Source organism: Chiloscyllium punctatum, chromosome 39, assembly GCF_047496795.1.
Source record: "Chiloscyllium punctatum isolate Juve2018m chromosome 39, sChiPun1.3, whole genome shotgun sequence".
In the NCBI taxonomy this organism is placed as follows: domain Eukaryota; kingdom Metazoa; phylum Chordata; class Chondrichthyes; order Orectolobiformes; family Hemiscylliidae; genus Chiloscyllium; species Chiloscyllium punctatum.
The window spans coordinates 42,199,760-42,223,247 of record NC_092777.1 but is presented as its reverse complement, the minus strand read 5'-3'; the positions used below and the strand labels follow the sequence as shown (position 1 = coordinate 42,223,247).

The 23,488-nt window shown below is 41.6% G+C and overlaps 1 protein-coding gene across 3 annotated transcripts in view; it reads left to right on the top strand.

Moving 5' to 3' along the window:
- The window catches only part of kif19 (kinesin family member 19), a 232,949-nt gene that overhangs the window by 137,947 nt on the left and 71,514 nt on the right, over window positions 1–23,488 (top strand). For all 3 annotated transcript variants that reach the window (XM_072558545.1, XM_072558543.1, XM_072558542.1), the window contains exons 4-5: window positions 3,318–3,405; window positions 12,176–12,312. In XM_072558545.1, coding sequence (XP_072414646.1) covers window positions 3,318–3,405; window positions 12,176–12,312 — 225 coding nt within the window. The remainder of the gene's footprint in view (window positions 1–3,317; window positions 3,406–12,175; window positions 12,313–23,488) is intronic.

Sequence of the window (23,488 nt, the reverse complement as noted above, 5' to 3'; positions counted from 1 at the left end):
TAAAAAAGAAGGGGCAGAGAGTGGGGGATTACAAGCTTGTTAACCTGACATTACTTGTTTGGAATACATTACAATCTATTATAAAGTCTATGAAACTTGAATCTGAGAAAATTATGGTAGGATTGGACAAAGTCAACATCAATTTATGCAGGGCAAGTCTTATGTGACAAACAAGCAGAATAATTATGTGACAACCAATGAATGCCGTTAATTTTGATTTTCAGATGGTCTTTGATAAGGTCCCACAAAAATGAGTAAACAAGACTGGAACAACATAGGGTTGGGAATAATGCAATGGCATGAATTGAGAATTGGTTACTGGACAGAAAACTGAATATGAATAAACAGGTCATTCTCAGGTTGGCAAATTGACGAGTGGGGTTTTGCAGGGATCTGTGCTTGGACCCCTGCTATTGACAAACTACACCTATAACGTTTCCAGGTTTGGTGAGGACACAAAGTAGGTGGGAATGTGAGTTGTGAGGAGGATTTAAAGGGGCTTTCAGGGGATTTAGACAGTCCAATTGAGTGAGAAAAAACATAGTAAATGGAATATAATGTGTCAAAATTAAAGTTATTCACTTAGGTAGAAAAATCTGAAATGCAGTGTATTTTCTAAACGATGCGAGATTGGGAAGTCTTATTATCCAAAGCGGTCTATGTATCCATGTTGATAATTCACTAGAAGCTAACTTGCTGCTGCAGTATGCGATAGGGAGGGCACATGTTATGGTGGTATTCAGTGCAAGTGGACTTAAGTATAGGTGCAGAGGTCTCTTGCTGCAATTCTATAGAGTTCTGATTCACTAGATTGATATCTAGGATGATGGGAATGTCCAATGAGGTGAGCCAGATTGAGAAAATGAGCCCTGTGTTCTCTAGAGTTGGGAAGAGTGAGAGGTGACTCATTGAAAGATAGAAGTTTGGCAGGATAGTTACAAGAAGGATTCCTTCAGTCAAAGCCAAGTGAATATAGGAAAAAGATGTGGAAGATTTGGAGAGAGTGCAGAGGAGATTGACCAGAATGCTGTCTGGACTGGAAGGCATGCCTTACGAAGAAAGTATGAGGGAGCTAGGGCTTTTCTCATTGGAGCGAAGAAGGATGAGAGGTGATTTGATAGAGGTGTACAAGATGATGAGAGGCACAGATAGAGTGGATATCCAGAGACTTTTTCCCATTGCGGAAATGTCTATCACAAGGGGGCATAATTTTAAGGTAATTGGAGGAAGGTTTAGGGGAGTTGTCAGAGGTAAGTTCTTTACACAGAGAATGGTCGGAGTGTGGAATGCATTGCCAGCAGTGGTAGTAGAGTCAGATGCATTAGGGACATTTAAGTGATTCTTGGATAGGCACATGGAAGTTAGTACAATGAAGGGTACGTAGGTTAGCCTGATCTTAGAGTAAGATAGGAGGCTGGCACAATATCGAGGGGTGAAAGGCCTGCACTGTGCTGTACTGTTCTATGTTCTATGAATCTCTGGAATTCTCTACCCCAGAAGGCTGTGGAATCTCAGTCATCAAACATGTTCAAGATAAAAATTGATCAATTTCTAGATATTAATGGCATTGTGATATATAGGAATGATGCAAGAAAATAGTGTTGTGAAAGGAGATCCGCCATGATCTAGTTAAATGGTAGGAGCTGAATGGCCCACTCTTCATATTTCTTTTTCTATGAAACTTTATGCTGTCATAAAATACGAAGTGTTAAATCACTGTATTTTCCTAGCATGTTTATTCTGCAAATGAAACATTGTGAACGCATACTGCAATGTGAAATTTATGTGTTTGAACTCTGCAAGAAATGCTTGAACCAATGTACAGAACATGACGATATTTAAATTGTGGAAAGTTCTTAATTGCAGTTATTGAACACTGCTCAGCTCAGAAGAGGTAATTCTGTGCTGAACTGCTATTCATACATATCATTTGCTGGCAACAAGCAATTGTAACAGTTCAACTGAATAGTAAAGCTGTAAGTCACACATTTCAGCTAACCTTTGATCTTGAATTCATAAATCTTCTGAGTTCCCTAGGAAATCGAAGCCATCCAGTTGAGTGCTTTGGCAGACTGGGTATAAATAGTTTGCACAAGTTCAGTCAGTAAACAATCGCTTTTAGCTTCAATTATATACCACAGTTTATAGAACCTAGGGACGTGGAATGCACTGGGTCTTCCCCCAGACCATGTCACTGTAAATGCTACTTACTTGAAGAGGTTTTATTTTAACCCTGTAAGTACTGATGCCAATTGCTTTTTAAATTATTATTCAAATATCTTCCTGGACTATGTCTACATCACAAGTTGTATTCCAAGTTCTAACCACAAGAAACAACCAACATGAGAATTTCTTCATTCAGACATTTGAATTTTTTAACTCTGTTGCTCAAGTGGTTATGTTGGAAGTCTACAAAATTTTGGTTAGGCCACAGCTGGAGTGCTGTGAGCAGTTCTGGGCACCAGACCATAGGTAGGATGTGATTGCCTTGGAGGATATGCAGAGGAGATTAACCAGCACATTGCCTGGGATGGAGCATTTTAGCTATAGAGAGAGGTTGAATTGGAGCAGAGAAGGTGGAGTGGGAACCTGATTGAGGTGTTTATGAGGGATATGGCCAGGATGAATAGAAAGCAGCTGTTCCCCTGAGTTGAAGGGGCATAATTTTAAGGTGAAGAGCAGAAGGTTTTGAGGAGATTTCAGGAAAACATTTTTCAGTTAGAGGGTGGTGGGGCTCTGGAATGCACTGTCTGGGAGAGAAGCTGAGTAAGGAAACCTCACAGCCTTTAAAATGCAGATGGATGCACATTTAAAATGTCCAATATTAAGGCCATAGGCCAGGTGCTGGAAAGTGGGATTAGTCTAGATAAGACAGTGTAGACTTGATGGGCCGAAGGACCTCTTTTGCGCTGTTTGACTCTATGACTTTAACACAGCTTTAATAAAATACCAAACATCATTTTAAGTAACATTCCTATCGGCCCCAAAGCACAAAATTAATAAATATGAGCTAAGTTGCTAATTTGAATTTTGTTGACATGTTTAAAAATGTTGAATAGACATTACTGTTCACAAATTAATTATCTATCATTCCAAAAGCAAGAATCCTATCTCTGGCAAATAGTGTAAAGTATGACTTGTTAAATATTTTTAATATACAAAGCCCTAGTAAATGTAAAAACACACCAATGCTTTTTATAAGAATGAAATGAAGTCTATGAAAACTGCTTCATTTGCTGCTGATAATGTACTTTAATTAATTACATAAAGACATTATTTCATGTTTCTTATTTAACTCATATTTTCATCTTTTCAAGGATGATGTATACCGTGCTACTACCAAGGGTCTGATTGAGGGCATTATTTCAGGGTACAATGCCACAGTTTTTGCCTATGGACCAACAGGTCAGTAGCTGGTTCTTCTCAGAAGTGTGAATGCAACATTGTTTCAATCATTAGTGTTTATAGAAAAACATTGAATATTGGGACTGATTTGCAATAGAATTTGACAGATTCTTCTTAACTGTTAACATATTCTCTGCACATGTAAAGATGCAATGTGTTTCATTATCAAATATATTCCTATGTGATCCACTCATTAACTTAAATCTGTTAAATGGCAGTGCACTTATCTTCTGAAGCAGTGGTCTTCATTTATTCAGATGATGGAACAGGAATTCTAATATTATCACAAAATTAAAGTGTTAGCTTGAAAATGTTTATCCTAATGTTTCTGTTGCTTCTAAAATAAATGCCTCAGAGGTGATACCAATCTAATCAACAGTGGCTGCAGCAACCAACGTCCCACCAGCAACAGGACACTGGATTCTTTGGTGATGACGAATCTCAGGAGCATGAGGAGCAAAAGAGGTTCTGAGCTGTCAAAAGAGTCAGTGGTGACATGTCTTGTAGATGAGAGATGTGCACACTTCTCCATGTAGTAAGGCATGCTGCACTTGATAACTGGCGCTATGTCTAGCTTCATCCTCAGAATCTGTAGCGATGTGGGGAAAATGTTCGGCTGGCTGGATGACCAGTACATGACATCGCAAAGGAGTGCCTATTGCTCCTCAACACCCTTCCCATCCCATGATTGAGAGGTGCTTGTGTTGCACTGGAGTGTACAAAGTTAAAAAATCACACAACACCAGGTTATAGTCCAACAGGTTTATTTGGAAGCACTAGCGTTTGGAGCGCTGCTCCTTCATCCGGTGGTTGTCTGATGAAGGACCTGATGGAGGAGCAGCGCTCCAAAAGCTAGTGCTTCCAAATAAACCTGTTAGACTATAACCTGGAATTGTGTGATTTTTAACTTCCCACCCCAGACCCACACCAAAATCATTCATTGTGTCCAGTACAAGCCACCTTTAAACTTACATGACAGATGATGAACTGATGGTTCCCACCTCCCATCATGGGAAGCTGCACAAATAATGGTTCATCTTTGGCCAGCATTGACCTCTTTATAAGCCATTGCTGCTAACTTCAGCATCTTTCAGATGCCAATACTCAATTAGTAAGCATCAGTGGCATGGTACAAATCACCTTTAATCAGTATTTAAACCCCAAGCACATTCACTGTACATGCGTTGTAATTAGCCAGTCAAGTGATTGCAAATGAAATGTAGCTGGAATGCAGCTTTTGTGTTTAGAGTCATAGAGGTGCACAGCAGGGAAACAGACCCTTTGATCCAACTCGTCCATGCCGACCAGATATCCTAAATTAATCTAGTCCCATTTGCCCCAGCACTTGGTCCATATCCATCTAAACCCTCCCTATTCATATACTCATCCAGATGCCTTTTAAATGCTATAATTGTACCAGCCTCCACCACTTCCTCTGGCAGTTCATTCCATGCATGCACCACCCTCTGTGTGAAAAAGTTGCCCCTTAGGTCCCTTTTAAATCTTACCCCTATCACCCTAAACCTATGCCCTCTCATTCTGGACTCCCCTACCCCAGGGAAAAGACCTTGTTTATTTACCCTATCCATGCCCCTCATGATTTTATAAACCTTTATAGGGTCACCCCTTCAATGTCCTAGCATCTGACAGACTTGGATCCTGTGCTTACATCCTTCAAAGTGACATTGGCTCCACACACCCTGAGCATTGTCCCAGCCATTCTCTAGTGCATTTCAGATCAAAGCAATAACAAATAACGGTGGGGAGTACAGCTTGTGGTGGTTAGTGTTAGCACTGGGCTTCATCTTCTCACCTTTGCATACAGCTCTCTCCTGAGCACCAACATTGCACCCTAATGATACCCAATGTTGGTGGGCCACAGTGGTGGTCACTATCACTAACCAGTCCCATCTCCCTTCACAGCCTACCATTTTCTCTGATGCTGGTCTGCTTCCCACCATACACCGTGAGCCCCCCGCCTTTCCCCCCACTGCAACAAATGGTTGTGCTGGCTATCCACCCCCACCAGCCTTGACTCCCCTACCCTTTATGGCAGTGACCCAATGCTGCCCCTACAGGCACCCTGTTGCACTTTGCTGAACAATCAGTTGATTAACCCCCATGGCCAGGCCAATATTCCCTTAACTGCGCAGCTACTCCAAGAGTTCACACATGTGACTGGTGTGCTGACACAGATGGCAACATTATTTTCCAGTTCTTGAAGTCACTGTGCCATGCACAGGCCTCAGAGATTCACGCAGATGAAAACAAAATGAGTGGAAACACTACCCCTGATCTCTGGCTGTCTTCCCCTAGACTTGACTGACCTGAACCACACCAATGTTTTCAACTACTGGACTGATGCTACATGATTCCCTGTCTGCTAGTTCTCCAGGACTGACTGCTCCCCCTCCCTGTGTCTGCCTGGGTTTCCTCCAGGTGCTCCAGTTTCCTCCCACCATCCAATGATGTGCAGCTAACTAGATTGGCCATACTAAATTACCCATAGTGTCCAGAGATGTGCAGGCTTGGTGGGTTAGCCATGGGAAAGGCAGGATTATGATGATAGGATGGTGGGCTGTGTCAAGGTGGGATGCTGTTCAGAGGGTTGCTGCAGACTTGATGGGCCAAATGACCCTTTTCCACACTGTAGGGATTCTATTCTATGATCTCTATCTCCTGATCCAAGCAGCCAAACAGATGAATGACAATGACCGAACCCCTGATTGGCATCCATGGCTGAAGGTACTAGGATCTTCTGACTGACAGCAGCTCCCTTAACTGGACTGAGGGCTAGGCCCCACCCACATTCCAACATGGCCATTTGGTGAGTGAGTGGGCAGTGCGTTTGTCAGACAGGCAGCTGGCACATACTGTAGGTGTTGAATTGGTGTCTTGGTGTGCCACACAGCAAGATATCCAGCCCTACCTTGGACAGATCATGACAGACAAGCAGCCTGTGTGTGTATCTGTAAATAAAGATAAAGAATGCATCAATACAACAGAACTGATCATGTTTGGTGCTGGCTGAAGTGCCAATGTGCTAACAGACACAAGATAGCAAGGAAACATTGAGATGTTGTGAGTTGCAGGTAGTTGTCAAGTGAGTGAGCATTTAGAGAGCAAGCAAGCAGCTCTAAGATCCCCCTGAATCAGTGTGCAGGGTACCTGACCCAGTGCACAAAATGTCCTTGCACCAACCTTTTAATACTAGTTGCTGGTGAGCCCTGCAATGCAGATCTGTGCTTTCTAAGTGGCCTGCAAGTTGAGCAGAGAGCTGCCATGATGTTCATGAAGGCTTGGCAAAACTCAGGTGCCAGTGACTATTGACAGGGGGTGAGTCCAGATGATGGATTGTGTCCTGAGATGGTATTAGGTGCTGAGCAATATAGAGTCTGTTTATAGCCAGTGGCTGAAGTAGAGCAGCCAGGTACTCATTCTGACTTCCATGTTGTCTTACATTCTCTTGGTCAGTGCATTTGGAAAGGTAGGAAGCTGAATATTAATGAAGCGAGTTCTATTGTTAATAAGGTATTGAGGGGGGATCTGATTGAAACTTACAGATTACTGAAAGGCCTGGGCAGCATGGATGTTAGGATGATATTTCCATTAGTAGAAGAGACAAGGACCCAAGGACACAGCCTTAAAATAAAGGGAATACCCTTTAGAATGGCGATAAGGAAAAACTCCATGAAGTCAAACAGTGGTGTTTCTGTGGAATTCATTGTCACAGAATCTGTGGAGGCCTGGTCATTGAGTATATTTAAAACATAGATAGATAAGTTCTTGATTGCTGAGGGGATCAAAGGTTACAGAGAGAGTGGAGGAAAATGGGGTTGAAAAATGTATCAGCCATGATTGAATAGCACAGCTGACTCGATGGGCTGAATGGCCTAATTTCTGCTCCTATGTCTTTTGGTCTTCAGGTCTTATGGTATTTAACATCAAAAATCCTCCTCAAGTGGCAAATCTCCACTGCCTAATGAGAATCCCACCTCACTGCTCAGCAAATATTGCATATGCAGTTGTTCCTGATGTCAAGTTAGGCCTTGCTGGACTTCCTGCCTAATTGTATCACAAATCTCATTTGTAAGACTCCACCTGTGGTAATTGTCATTGGGTAAATAAATCAAGTAGATATTTTGTACACAATAGCATGTCACAAACAGCAATAAGATGAATGACCCATGGTTTAGTTGGTTAAGGGTAAGTTGTTGGCCAAGAGAATGTCTTCAAACAATCTAAACACGATCTTAAAAATCTGCATGAGATATAGGAACGCATGGGTCTCGATTTGAAATCTCAATCAGAACCTCTAACAATGCAATATCGTTTAGTTGGAGTGTCTGCCTCGTTTTATGAAATTAAAATCGTACAATGGAGTTGAGCCCATGACCTTCTCACCCCAAAAGAAGATGTGACAGGCTTAGCCAATAACAACATAAGGTGTCACTAATGAAAGTATTATAATTGTAGGTTACTTGACAGTGATGTGCATAATGATTCATTACTTTGATTCAAATCACTACCAGGTTTTGGCTGATTTCCAGTTTGCAAGATAATTCTGACGACCTTCTAAATACTGTATCCAATTGGGCTGAGCAATAAAATTGGCCTTGTCAGGATTTTTGGCTGCATTTCATAGCTTTTCAAGCAGACAAAAAGCACCCTGGAAGAAGATGTATTTCATGTTCTTGCTAAGTGTGTTTAAAGCCTTTCATTAAGATTGTTGAAGTGGTAATAATGTTAGATCACAATCCCATTACATTAAGAGGGATTGTCTCATAAAGATGTAGCAGGATGTTACTAATGATTAGGTGCACACAAATGAGATGTAGTGAATTTGAGCTTGGATACGGCAATTTTACAGTGAGTTAATTAAATGCTGCATCAATGAGAGTGCATTGGGTCCCTTAAAATAGTTTGTTCTGCATATACCTGACTTTCACTGTTTTCCTAATGGTAAATTGAGGCTTTGAACATTATTTAATTTTTATAAAAGGACTAGTTCTTTTGCCCCACAGAAATAAAAGTTTGACTCTCCATCTTTACTTATATTGGTACTTCACAAGAGAATTGAACACCAAACAGGAGGTAATTGGAAGTGTATTCATAGTGAAACTCATTGTGAAATGTAGCAAGGTGAAGGGCTAAAGGAAAGAGTTAAGAAGCATAATGGCTACATGTTTTATCATGGCCAAACCGAAATAATGCATTTCACCTCCTCACTATACCTCATAAGTGTAAAACATCAAACAAAATGAGGAGCCAGTTAATTGGCGCTGTTAGGATGAATGTCAGCTTTAGGATTTTTTTATTACTTTCATGAACTGGCCTGGCATATCTAGGTTTAACATCTCATTGACAAGAAGGTTAATAATACAATTATTTCAATGTTGTGTTGGGTAAACTGGGACTGTTAGAGATGGAAACTTGGAGAAGGGTCACTACAAAAAGAGCATGGAGGCCACGTTACAGAAAGGATGATGGTCGTATTGATGTCTGTAGAAGCTTCTGTTGAGGACAGGGAAGAGCAACAACACATCATAGGTGCAATCACACAGATCCCCTGTTTTTGGACAATGTTGTCCAGTGCACAAAATGAAAAATTAGACTGAAAGGATTGGGACGGAGGTGTAAGAGAGATAGCTGTCTTATGAGAACAGGTTGAGTAGAATAGACTTCCATGCATCGGAATTTAGAACAATGAGCGAGGTGATCTCATCCAAACATTTACATTTTTAAAAGTGTGTGACTGGTTAGATGCTGTGACACCCCTGACTGAAGACTCTTTAACAGCAGCTTATTTTTCCCAATTCTGGTTGGCCATTTGGGACTGAGCTGAGAAATTAGTTCTTCACTAGAAGGTTTGATATAGTTTATTTTTTATCACATGGATTTTGTGACAAAAGACAGTGAAAAGTGTTGCATAGTATCGCCACTCTCTGACGCCATCTTAAAACAGAGAAAAATAAACCAAAATATAGAATATAAAGGTAGAAGAATAAAAAAAAATAAAAACTGTTCAACTTTACAGTCCTTGTTGTTCAGTGCTCCACCATGGGCCATGGGTCTGTTGGCTGGGCACGAGTCCCTTTCACCACACTGCTGCCACTTGAATGAAAGTCACCCACTTTTCTGTGCCACCTCACCTCCATTGATGCCCTCGGCCCTATGGGTCCTCACTTAACCTTGCCAATGCAGATGCCATCGATGCCACCAGGTACTGTAGTGGTCCCAAACCTGACTCTACTGCTACCTCAGTGAATCTGCACTGGATGTAGGCGCTGCCAACAACCCAAACTTGCCTGCGCCACCACCATGAGTCAGATTGGCCTACTTAGGTCCACACGGGGCCCACTCGCTGACGGCCATGAGTCTGCCCGGCCCACTTGGATCCGTGCTGGGCCTACTGGTCGACTGCAATGAGTCTGCGCTTGGCCCACTCGCTGCCAGTGCCATCACCACGACCAAGTTCTTCAACAGGACATAAGTAAATAAGAGAAAAAAAGAGAAACAAAAAGAAAAGTGGGCAGTGCGTACGAGCCCCTGGCCCAGAAGCTATATTCTACTGCCATCTTACTGTAAACCGGAAGAATTGTGAACTTTAAAAGTTTGTACTCCTAAGGGCCATGGATTCTCATTCTTGGGCATATCTAGCAGTTCTTTTTAGATTCTAAGGGTCTTGGGGTTATGGGGAGTGGCAGGAAAGTGGAGATGAGGTCAACAGTCAGTTATGGTTTAAAAGAATAGTAAGCTGAAGGGGCCATATTGTACAATCTCTTAATGGGGGTCAGCAGAAAGTTGGCACTGACAGACTTCAAAAGAGGGGGGTGTTAGAAAGGTGTTTTTTAACCCATATTAGAAAGCTTAGCAAAGAAGAAGGTGGTTCTGGATCTGATAACTCAAAATGATCCCGGGCTTATGGAAAGCACACCAGTAGGGAAGCATTTTGGAAATAGTGCCCATAAATCAGTTAAATTTAGGATAGTTGTGGAAAAGGATAAGAATGGGCCAGGAATAAAAATTCTAAACTAGGGAAAGGCTAATTTTAAGGTAGGATTTGATTTGGCTCAAGTGGACTAGACGCAGTTTTAGCAGATAAGATTAGATTCCCTACACTATGGAAACAGGCCATTTGGCCCAACAAGCCCACACCGACCCTCTGAAGAGTAATCTACCCAGACCCATTTCCCTCTGACTAATGCACTTAGCACTATGGGTAATTTAGCATGACCAATTCACCTGACTTGCACATCTTTGGACTGTGGGAGGAAATCGGAGCACCCAGAGGAAACCCACGCAGACATCGGGAGAATGTGCAAACTCCACACAGACAGTCACCCGAGGCTGGAACCGACCCCAGGTCCCTGGTGCTGTGAGGCAGCAGTGCTAACCACTGAGCCACCCGTGACGCCCCTAAAACTCACAAGAGTCCGGAATTTACTTTCTGAAAGGGTGGTTGTGCCAGAAACTCTCATAACACTTAACCTGTATGTAGATATTCCTATGCATTGCCATAGTCTCCAGGTCAATCTTGTTTGATCATCATAGATGGCTTCTTTCTGTACTGTAACTGTGCCCTGGGATATGCAGTTCTTCCCAATTGTGCTCTAGCATTATTGCTTTTGCTTTTCCTATTTAACTTTTTTCTCTCTTCTTTATTCTCTTGATCATGTCTTAAATGACCAGATTTACTCTGAAGCCACTGTCTGTGAAAAAAGACAAAGAAATAAAATAGATTGAAATTGCAGAATTTAGATTTGCACTTGATAATTTTACAAGTTGCAAACTTAACTCAAATGCTATTCGCAGTACATGTAGAATTATTTATTTGTGTTCTGAGCAGGGTATAAACAGCAATTTTTCCTATGCATAAATTTGTTCAAAATTCTCCAATTGAGAATATTACATTTTTTCTTGCTATTTTTTGTGGTAAATAAAATACAGCCATAATTTCCTGTCAAAATTACAAGAAGCGTATTGTGTACATCATTGTTTTACACACAACCAGAACAGTAGTTTCAGGTGGGGTGTGTGCTGTTTAACTCAAATGTAGGTAGTTCTGCTATTACACGGTAGTTGCGTACTTGTGTGATCCCACATTATATACAAAAATCGCACAATACAAATACACTTAAAATATTGGCAATGTAATCGTGTTATAGCCAACACACACTTGAAAAGTTTGCATTTTAGAAAAAGCATTCAGTGTGCACTTAATTGCATTACAGCCATTTTGTGTTAATGAAAGACACGTTATAGCAGATCTACCCGGACCTAAATGTTGCTGTCTGAGTTATGACCCATCAGCATTAGCGTTGCAAAATCAGCATCCACTCGCTATCTGCCTCCCACAGAACAGCACCAAGTACACCTTGCATCATTTAAACTTGCCACAAAATTCAAGTTTATTCAGTTCATTCGAATGACTTTTTAATGACAAGAGAAAGTGATGATTACTGTCAGTCAACCTCTGACATTCTGAGTTGGAGTCTCATTCATTCAAGTTTCAATTACTGCTGGAGCTTTTCAAAACTATTGTGCTGTTCATTTCAGACTCATTTGACTTAACTGGTAGAAATGCATCAGTACTTGCTGCTGTGCTCAGATCTCAGATGGCCTGTTTCCCTTACTTCAATGTGATCAGTCCACATTTGCAACAATTTTGCTGTGCAAAAACATTAAAAACCTACTGGACAGCTTCCATGATTTGCCCTGCTGCAGAAAATCATATTAAAAAATTGACTTATTTATTTCATTTGTCTAGGTGCTGGGAAAACATACACAATGTTGGGAACAGATTACGAACCTGGCATTTACCTACGAACACTCAATGATTTGTTCAAGTGTATTGAAGAAACTAGTGATGACATGGAGTACACTGTTTCCATGTCATACTTAGAGGTAGGTGTATATTAATGACATTCAGGGCACCTTCTCCATTGCTGTTTGCAGGACACAGAGGAAGTTTTGTAACCATAGAAACCTTATCCCTCTAAACTGTTGCATTTCAGGTGTAATTTCACTTGTTTTACTGTAGGGATCAACTTCAATAAACAACTTTTATCCAGAACGTTCTCACTTCTGTCACTATCAGAGAGCTCTTGGGGTACTATAATTCATACTTGATGGAGATCACTCAACCACTGATTCCTGGAAGTTGTGTGAGGTTGGTGCAAGATGACATTCTCTCACTAGTTCCCTCTTATTTTGTTGGGAAATGCAAGTGATGGAAGTAGAGCTCCAGAAAGCTTCTAACTTGAACATTTTCATATTACATTCCTGAACATGTCTTAGGTTCATACACGCTCAGCCTGCTACTCATATTCTGTCCTGCAACAAGTCCCTATAAACATTGACTCCTACTTATGTTGGTTCCCAACCCCACAATCCACAATTCTTAAAATTCTCATTCACGTGTTCAAGTTTATTTGTGGTCTTGCCTTATGTTGTTTCTTAGCAACATCTTCTTTTGAGAAGATTTGTAGCTCAGGTTGAGGTTTTGGATGTAGGTTTGCTCGCTGAGCTTGGAGGTTCATTTCCAGATGTTGTTTCTGTAACCACTTCCAGGCTTACATCCCCCAAGGACTTCGCAATCCACCCACTCTGAGCTCTTGTGCAGTTACCATTTTTAGTCACAAATTGAACCATTTTACTTTGAAGCGCTAGACTTTCTTTTACAAATCCTCCCTTCTCTCCCTTCTTTTATGATGTTCCTTAAAACCTCGCTCTTCAACTATTTTCAGTCACTCATCCTAATAGCCCCTGTCTTCTCTGATGTTAAACTTTATCTGATTATGCCTAAGCGATATGATGAAAATGTAAATTTGTAGGCCCCCGTAGATTTTCTTATAGCACTCGTTCAAAATGTCAGGAGAAAACTTAGATAATAATGGTGGATGTATTCCACTCGACATTTTTTCAGAAGCTGAAATGAAATTGTAAAATAATATGGTTGAAATTGTAGGTCAGACCCTGCCTTCATGTTGTTGGTGTATGACCTCAGTCACTTGTTCTCTATTTTTTAACCAATTTGTAATTTATTTACAATATATGTGGAAACTAAACACATCACGTGATTTGGCAACTGGATACCCCTCATTAGAACTTGAGACAGCATTCCACTTTATTGGAATCAAATCTTAAGAGGGCAAAGCTAGTGGACTACCAGCAAATCTACACTACATCCTGACTTTGAACTACATCATTGTCCTTTCACTGTTGCTGGGCAAAACTCTTGTAACTCCCCCAAACGACTACACTATGGGTGTACTTGCACCATGTGGACTGCACTGATTCAGGAAGGCAGCTCACCACCACCTTCTCAAGGGTACATAAGGATGGTAACAAGTGCTGACTTTGCCAGTGCCACCCACAACCCACAAGCAAATAAAACAAATACAGCAGCCAATGACTACACAGTTTTGATTTATAGAAACCTGCTGCTTTTCTTTGAATCAGGCTGTTGATGGATGTTGGCCATGTATTTATTCAATACCCATTTGTTCCTATAAATGAGCTATTGGTGCCAAAATAATGAATGCCATTCAGTTATGAGCTTTAGTTAAACTATTTTTAAATGAAATTTAGACAATAGTAAGATATGTAGCTTGATGATGTCGCTTATGTTCACGTTTAAATAAATATGAACAGAAAGAAAAATCAGAAGTGCTTTAGTTTATAATTTCATGTTTTTTTCTGAAAACATTGATGTAAGCTCCTCTCACACCCAATTGCACCTCCTTGCTATTGGTTTCATGACAGGTTGTTAAACTGTGGCTTGTTGTCTTTGAGATTATTGCCATGGTGATGTGATCCATTGGATGCAGCATAAAAGCACTCCCAGCTGATTGAGTATGCTAACGCAATGGTAGAATTTGTAACAGGAAGCTAGGAAATGCCAACAAGCCTATTACTTAAGTAAGTGACAGGAGCATTGCAAATATAAAGGTGCATGACTCTTCAAATATTCAGTTAGAATTTTTTACAAGCACTTAAAGGGACGGCTACAAAGTCACATTTCGTTTTAATTATTAATTTCCGAAGGAGCTGGGAGAGTGGGGGTTAGTGACCCTGATTTTCCACCATAAGTTTGGTAGAACAGTCCTGCAAATGTGACAAAACTAATTTTGAAATTTACACCCTAACCATGCAGATTTAAGCAAAAAGTCCATGTTGTTTAAATGCACAAATTTAAAGTCAATTAAATAGGGTAAAGCATTAACTGCCACCATTGTAGTGAATGCTAACGTCACCAGTTACAGAATGTTAAGTGCTCCATCCATTTTGTACCAGAACAGGTTTTCAGTGCAGGGGAAGTAATTACACTGGTGATAATCATTGATATCCCTTGGGTTCCTGAAGAGTACAAGAGAGTTCAGGTATAGTTGGTAAGGGGGACCTTAACTGACTATAAATGGAATTCTTAAAGGCAGCGGTGTAGTGGTGATATTCCCTGACAAGTAGTCCAGAAGCTAACATTCAAGGAATGTGGCTTCAAATCCCACCATGGCAGATGGTGAAATTTGAATTAAATAAAATGCTAATAAATCTAATGATGACCATGTAATCATTGTCAATCGTTATAAAGCCTATCTGGTTCATGAATGTTTATATATAGATTAGATTAGATTACTTACAGTGTGGAAACAGGCCCTTCGGCCCAACAAGTCCACACCGCCCCGCCGAAGCGTAACCCACCCATTCCCCTACATCTACATTAACCCCTTACCTAACACTATGGGCAATTTAGCATGGCCAATTCACTTGACCTGCACATCTTTGGACTGTGGGAGGAAACCAGAGCACCCGGAGGAAACCCACGCAGACACGGGGAGAACGTGCAAACTCCACACAGTCACTCGCCTGAGGCGGGAATTGAACCCGGGTCTCAGGCGCTGTGAGGCAGCAGTGCTAACCATTGTGCCACCGTGCCGCCCACAAGGGAAGAAAATTTGACATCCTTACCTTTGGTGGCTTACACATGACTCCAAACACATAGTACTGTGGTTGATTTTTAAATGCCTTCTGGGCAATTAGGAATGGGAAATAATGCTGGCCGAGCCAGTGGCACCCACATGTCATGAATATATTTGAAAATAAGCAATGAGAAATGTTCCAGCCAGGGTTAAAAACAAAGACATTAGCTCCATATAAACCATTTAGCAAGTAAATGACATTTATCTGCCTGTTCTAGTTATTAGTGTCAGGCATGATGCTAAACATAGTGGGATTGAGTTTCCACTTGGCTCTTCTGGTTTAACCAGAGTAAAAGATCATGGAATTTTAAGCATGCACCGTGATAACAAAAGTCAGATTTCTGCAATCTTTTGTGCTAATTATTTTTAAAAAAATCAAACTTGAGGTTGATTCCATCCACAATTCTGGATTAGTGGTGCTGGAAGAGCACAGCAGTTCAGGCAGCATCCGAGGAGCAGCGAAATCGACGTTTCGAGCAATCACTTCTGCCCCTCACATCATCAGCAAAGGACTCACCTTCATCCCCCTCCATCCACACATCAATGAATTTAATACACGTCGTGACGTCGAACAATTCTTCCGTCGCCTCCACCTCCGAGCTTACTTTCACAATCAGGACTCCCATCCACCTTCCGAGGACCCCTTCGCCCACCTCCAACACACTGCATCCACCTGGACACCCCGCGCTGGCCTATTACCTGCCCTCGACCTCTTCATTTCCAACTGCCGCCGGGACATTAACCGCCTCAACCGGTCTACCCCCTCCCCCACTCCAACCTCTCACCCTCATAACGCGCAGCCCTCCAATCCCTCTTCTCCAATCCCAACCTCACCATCAAGCCAGCGGATAAAGGGGGTGCAGTGGTAGTCTGGCGCACTGACCTCTACACCGCTGAAGCCAAACGCCAACTCGAGGACACCTCTTCCTACTGCACCCTCGACCATGACCCCACCCCCCCATCACCAAACCATCATCTCCCAGACCATACAGAACCTCATCACCTCAGGAGATCTCCCACCCACAGCTTCCAACCTCATAGTTCTGGAACCCTGCACTGCCCGGTTCTGCCTCCTTCCCAAGATCCACAAGCCTGACCACCCTGGCCAACCTATTGTCTCAGCATGCTCCTGCCCCACTGAACTCATCTCTACCTACCTCGACACTGACCTATCCCCCCTAGTCCAGAAACTCCCCACATACGTTCGAGACACCACCCACGCCCTCCACCTCCTCCAAGACTTCCGTTTCCCCGGTCCCCAACGCCTCATCTTCACCATGGATATCCAATCCCTCTACACCTCCATCCGCCATGACCAGGGCCTCCAAGCCCTCCGTTTTTTTCCTCTCCAGATGTCCCCAACAGTACCCTTCCACTGACACTCTCATTTGTTTGGCCGAACTGGTCCTCACCCTTAACAATTTCTCCTTTGAATCCTCCCACTTCCTCCAGACTAAAGGGGTAGCCATGGGCACACGAATGGGCCCCAGCTATGCCTGTTTCTTTGTTAGCTACGTAGAGCAGTTGATCTTCCGTAATTACATCGGCACCACTCCCCACCTCTTCCTCCGCTACATTGATGACTGCATTGGTGCCACCACGTGCTCCCTCGAGGAGGTTCAGCAATTCATCAACTTCACCAACACATTCCACCCTGACCTTAAATTTACCTGGACCATCTCTGACACCTCCCTCCCGTTCCTGGACCTCTCCATCTCCATTAATGACGACCGACTTGACGCTGACATTTTTTACAAACCCACCGATTCCCACAGCTACCTGGATTACACCTCTTCCCACTCTACCTCCTGCAAAAATGCCATCCCGTATTCCCAATTCCTCCGCCTCTGCTGTATCTGCTCCCAGGAGAACCAGTTCCATCACAGAACACACCAGATGGCCTCCTTCTTTAGAGACCGCAATTTCCCTTCCCACGTGGTGAAAGATGCTCTCCAATGCATCTCGTCCACATCCCGCACCTCCGCCCTCAGACCCCACCCCTCCAGTCGTAACAAGGACAGAACGCTCCTGGTGCTCACCTTCCACCCTACCAACCTTCGCATAAACCAAATCATCCGCCGACATTTCCGCCATCTCCAAAAAGACCCCACCACCAGGGATATATTTCCCTCCCAAACCCTTTCCGCCTTCCGCAAAGACCGTTCCCTCCGTGACTACCTGGTCAGGTCCACGCCCCCCTACAACTCACCCTCCCATCCTGGCACCTTCCCCTCACCGCAGGAACTGTAAAACCTGCACCCACACCTCCTCCCTCACCTCTATCCAAGGCCCTAAAGGAGTCTTCCACATCCATCAAAGCTTTACTTGCACATCCACTAATATCATTTATTGCATCCGTTTATCCCGATGCAGTCTCCTCTACATTGGGGAGACTGGGCGCCTCCTAGCAGAGCGCTTTAGAGAACATCTCTGGGACAACCGCACCAATCAACCACACCGCCCCGTGGCCCAACATTTTAACTCCCCCTCCCACTCTGCTGAGGACATGGAGGTCCTGGGCCTCCTTCACCACCGCTCCCTCACCACCAGACGCCTGGAGAAAGAACGTCTCATCTTCCTCCTCGGAACACTTCAACCCCAGGGCATCAATGTGGACTTCAACAGTTTCCTCATTTCCCCTTCCCCCACCTCACCCTAGTTCCAAACTTCCAGCTCAGCATTGTCCCCATGACTTGTCCAGACTTGTCCTACCTGCCTATCTCCTTTTCCACCTATCCACTCCACCCTCTCATCCCTGACCTATCACCTTCATCCCCTCCCCCACTCACCCATTGTACTCTATGCTACTTTCTCCCCACCCCCACCCTCCTCTAGCTTATCTTTCCACGCTTCAGGCTCACTGCCTTTATTCCTGATGAAGGGCTTTTGCCCGAAACGTCGATTTCGCTGCTCCTTGGATGCTGCCTGAACTGCTGTGCTCTTCCAGCACCACTAATCCAGAATCTGGTTTCCAGCATCTGCAGTCATTGTTTTTACCTGCATCCACAATGTTGACCGTGCTCCCATGGTGAATTAATCCCTAAAAGGCGTTTCTGCTAACTGTACTCCTTTACAGACCATACCACCCGTATAGGCTTCTGGTCTCTAGAAATTAAAAGCTGGTTCATTTGGCAAAAAGGTGCTAATAGAAATTGTTTATAAGTTTCTTTTGAATGCAGCTTTATTTTTAAAGTTCACTAAAAACCTGCCTCGTCCCCAAGAAAACAAATATTTTCATAAATTTTTAAAGTCATTTTCAATCATTTTATCTTGGTTTGGTCACAGGTGGCTCACAGACTGACACTGTTGTTAAAGATGTGTAGTTTATTTGTGATAAACCCATTTTCACCAACATGAATGCAATCGTATCTAGTTCCCAATCTTAATTATGTCAAGGAATATTTTTAAAGTAATTTAATCATATTTGAAAATGTTTCCTGACCGCACTGGTTCATGACTGATTTTACACATAGTGTTTGCAAATTGTCATGAGCAAAATCTCAAGAGAGAAAAGAAATAGGTGCAATTTTAGGTACAATTTGCACCAGACTGGTGATTATGCAGTTCGTGGAAATATTGCTTTACTATAGCCCAATCAGCACTTCCTCATGGTATTCTATACAAAACAAAACATTCACTCATTCGTGGAGTATGAGTCCAGTTCCAGCTCAGACAGAATGGATAAAGGTTGTATTTTAGTACAGTGTATTGTTATTACGTTTCTTATCTTCATTTTTTGAACACTGGGGAAAAAAACAGCTGTTTTCAATGATGCTAATGAAATATATTTTAAAACACTTTGGCAACTGAAGTCATTGTGTGGAGATGGGCCTTTGCTTTAGGTGAAGTGACACTGGCAGTCTCCCATCTGGATTTGGGCCTAGCTGGGTGGTATTCCAAGCTTGCCTGATGTGCTCTGCTTTATACAGAGATTCATCTTTTCTGCCTAGGTGAATACTACATTTCAAGATGAAAGGTCAGTCTCTTACTATACTGCTGTGCTGTGTCACACAACTTCAGTCTTCTCATCTTGTTTGGAAATGACCCCAGGTTTTTGGGTGAATGTATTGTTAACCTGATCCCTGGAAGGTTCCTGGTTGAAAGGCTTTTTGAATGCCTGTTATTTCCTTGTCTGATTGAGATAACTATGCAGCTAAGCCATTAAGTATAGATTTATTGCATAATTGTTACATCGATTGCTCATAGGAGCATTAATCAAATTTTTAGTTCATGATATCATTTAATCCATTTTCTTCCAAATTGTTCACAAGTAGCTATCATATAGGACTAAAATTCTAAACTATTTAAAACCTCTGAGAAAAAAAAATTATCCTGGCTTCCTCCAATGAGAATAATTATTAATTTCACACAAAGCAATATTTATAACTATACTTCACATGCTAAGTTACAAGTGTAAAAATTTATGATGTAATGAAAGCTATTTAAAATTAGAATAGCTCCAGTGATTTCTGGCAGTTCAGACAGATTAATCCTGCTTTCAGTTATCCTTACAACTGCATATTGAATTTATGCTCCTTTGTCTTGGCTTTTATGTAAATCTCCAAACTACTTTTGAGAAATTGCATGTCAACATTCGAAATAGGAGCAAAAATTAAGTCATTTGTCCTTTATGCCTGCCCACCTTTCAATAAGATCATGGCTGACCCTTGTGTTCCAAATTCCACATTCCCATCCACCTCCCAATAAGCATTGATTCCATTGCCTAATAGGAATCTATCTACCTCTGCCTTAAAAATATTTAATGATACTACTTCCACCACCTTCTGGAAACGAACTTCCAAAGTTGCCCAACACCTTTAAGAGAAAAAGTTTCCTTGCATCTCTGCTCTAAAAATAAAACCTCTCATTTTAAAAGTGTTTCCTAATTCTGAACTTGCACACAAGAGTAAATATCCTTCCCACACTCTTATAAATTTCAACCAAATCACCCTTCACCCTACAAGCTCAAACTGTTTAATCTTTCTTCATAAAACAACCCATTCGTCTAGTAAACGTCCTCTCAACTGAAAAAAATTTCTAAACCAGTAAAAGAAATGATAACAGATTGTATTTGTGCAATACAAATTCACTACAGGCTCAATATACTCAATCATATATCTTTTTATTTTTGTATTGCCTTGTCTTGGAGGTGGAGATGTTTCTGTGTTGATGCCAGTCATCACACCTAATTTTGCTTCAGCTGGAAGCATCATATTGTTTCCATTCACCTGACAATGTGAAGATGATTTATATACAAAGTTAAAAATTACACAGCACCAGGTTTTAGTTCCACAGGTTTATTTGGAAGCACTAACTTTTGGAGCACTGCCCCTTCATCAGGTGATTGTGGAGAATAAGATTGTAAGACACAGAATTTATAGCAAAAGTTTACAGTGTGATGTAACTGAAATTATATATTGAAAAAGATCTGGATTGTTTGTTAAGTCTCTCAACTTTTAGAATGACCATGTTGGTTTCAGTGCTTTCATATGTAAATCACAGAGCTTTTTTTTAAAGTTACATTATCAAGAGAACTCTAACAATTCGTGACTTGTCAGCACAGGTAATGTATTGAAGGTCTGAGGTTCCCTGTGTAAGACTGTCTATGTCACAATGGTCAGGTTGATTCTAATCTAACAGATGGATTTACAGAATCTTACATGGATTCATCCAATTTTTGAGCAAAGTGAAATATAATTCTGCAAGTACAAATTCACCGCACAAACTTACATATATATGTGTGCATGTGGTGTGTGTGTGTGTGTGTGTGTGTTTGGGGTGTGGGAGGAGTACAGTTATGAGTGTTTGTGAGAGAATGTATGTATGTGAGTGTAAAGGGGTATAAGCCTGTGAGAGTGTGTGTGTGAGCAGATAAGAGAGGGTCTCGTGAGTGTGTCTCAAGGAGAGTGTGAGTGGTGTGTGTGTAGTGCAATGGAACCACCTGTAGTATGACATGAGCCCAAGGTCCCGGTTGAGACCATTGGATACTGAACTTGAAGTGTTCTCCGACTGGTAGAGAACACTCCTGTCTGTTGATTGTTGTGCGGTGCCCATTCATCCGTTGCCATAGCTTGGTCTCACCAATGTACCACACCTCAGGGCATCCTTGCTTGCAGCGTAAGAGGTAGACAACATTGGTTGAGTCGCATGAGTACCTGCCACGTACACAGTGGGAGATGGCCCCACTCGTAATGGTGGTATCCGTGTCAACATTCTGCCATATGTCTTGCAGCGTCTACTGTGACAGGGTCATATGGTATTGTCAAATCATGATTTATGTAGGTTTTTTTTATCTCTCTAATGATAGACACTTAATCCTCTTTCCAAATAATGCAAAAGACATGGATAATAAAAGGATGGAAATTGTTTGTAACTTAGATTTGGTAAATATTATTAAAGAAAAATAGCTCTGTTATATCCTAGAAACACCAATTAAAAGTGTTGTCTTCAGAATCAGTGTTTATGGTTCAGAGTTCAAGCTATTTGTGTATCAACTTGAAGGCTGCTGCTGTTAGGAAATGTTTTATTGTCTCTCGATCTGACTGTTTAAAATGCCATTTTACCTTATCCTTGGCAAGCATGCTCCACAGTTGGTGCTGGACTAGATTTACAAAACCTAGGAGATTCCTGATGCTAAAACGTTACTTAGACACTGTGCGTTTACAATGGAGAGAAAAATTGCATGTGAAATACAAAATAGCTTGTGTTAATCTCTTTCCATTATGAAATCAGATTGTGATGATGCCCAAAATGTCCATAGGTGGTTTTTAATAATTTGCTTTTATTATAAATGATATATCGTGAAGTGCAGCCTTTAGCAGTTATTAATATAATGTAAGCATTTGTACGTCTCTAATGTGCAAAACGCTAGACTCTGGCTATTTTCAAAGAGACAGACAAATCCTATTGCAAAATAATGAGCTATCAAAGGATCAAGAGGGAACTAAGCTCCAATGGTAGATATTATTTTCTTCAATAACTCACCTTTCTTTCATTTTTATTCTTGGAAATGCTAATCAACTGTTTCTCCTCTTTCTAATTAGACAACTCTCTACTCACGTATTTACATCATTTGAGGCATGCATCCTTTTCATGCAAAGAATTGTGAATAGAAAATTATAAATGATAACTCCTGAACATTGTCTAAATCACAATCACTGAGGTGTCAAAACTCACTAAGTTTTTTTGTATAAACCATTCCTTTTCTTCTTTCTTGCCACTATGTTTTGAGAATGGTCTTTAAAGAAATCTGCGTATTGCAGGCTGCAGTATATAATTAACTGCACGCAGTTGCAGTTACAAGATTAGTTTCTTTGTGTAAGTAAGAAATAAGTGATGTCACTTCAGTGGACAGCAACAGCTGCACAGAAACTGAAGAAAACATTTGGTGAGTCAAGTTTCATTGTTAATATGGTCAACTAAATGAATTGATAAAATGTTCTTGGTAGAATTTTTAGCTGTTGAACGCACCATGGGCAGACTATTATGTGGTCCTGAGGTTGGAGTGTGTGGAGCTGTGGAATACTGAGGGAATATGAGTATTGCTAGGGAAAATCAAGTTCATCCTTCCTCCCTGGAAGGTCCCCTTGCTGATGCTGCTGGCCCAGGGGAGACAGTCTCAATCCCTGTAGAAGAAATCCATCCACACTTTGATCAGGGATCGGCACCTCACCAAGTAGGCCTGACTGGCCTCATTAACTCCAGCATCACTTAATTAAATACCATGGAGGTTAAGGAAAAATGAGCTGACTTTCTCACTGTTTTTAGTTAGTAAGATGACACCAAAATTGGAGGTGTAGTGGAGAGCGAAGAAGGTATCTTGATCAGATGGGCCAATGGGCTGAGAAGTGGCAGATGAAGTTTAATTTAGATAAATGTGAGGTGTTGCATTTTGGGAAAGCAAATCTTAGCAGGACTTATACATTTAATGGTAAGGTCCTCGGGAGTGTTGCTCAACAAAGAGACCTTGGAGTGCAGGTTCATAGCTCCTTAAAAGTGGAGTCACAGGTAGACAGGGTAGTAAAGAAGGCATTTGGTATGTTTTCCTTCATTTGTCAGAGTATTGAGTACACGAGTTGGGTGATCATGTTGCGGCTGTACAG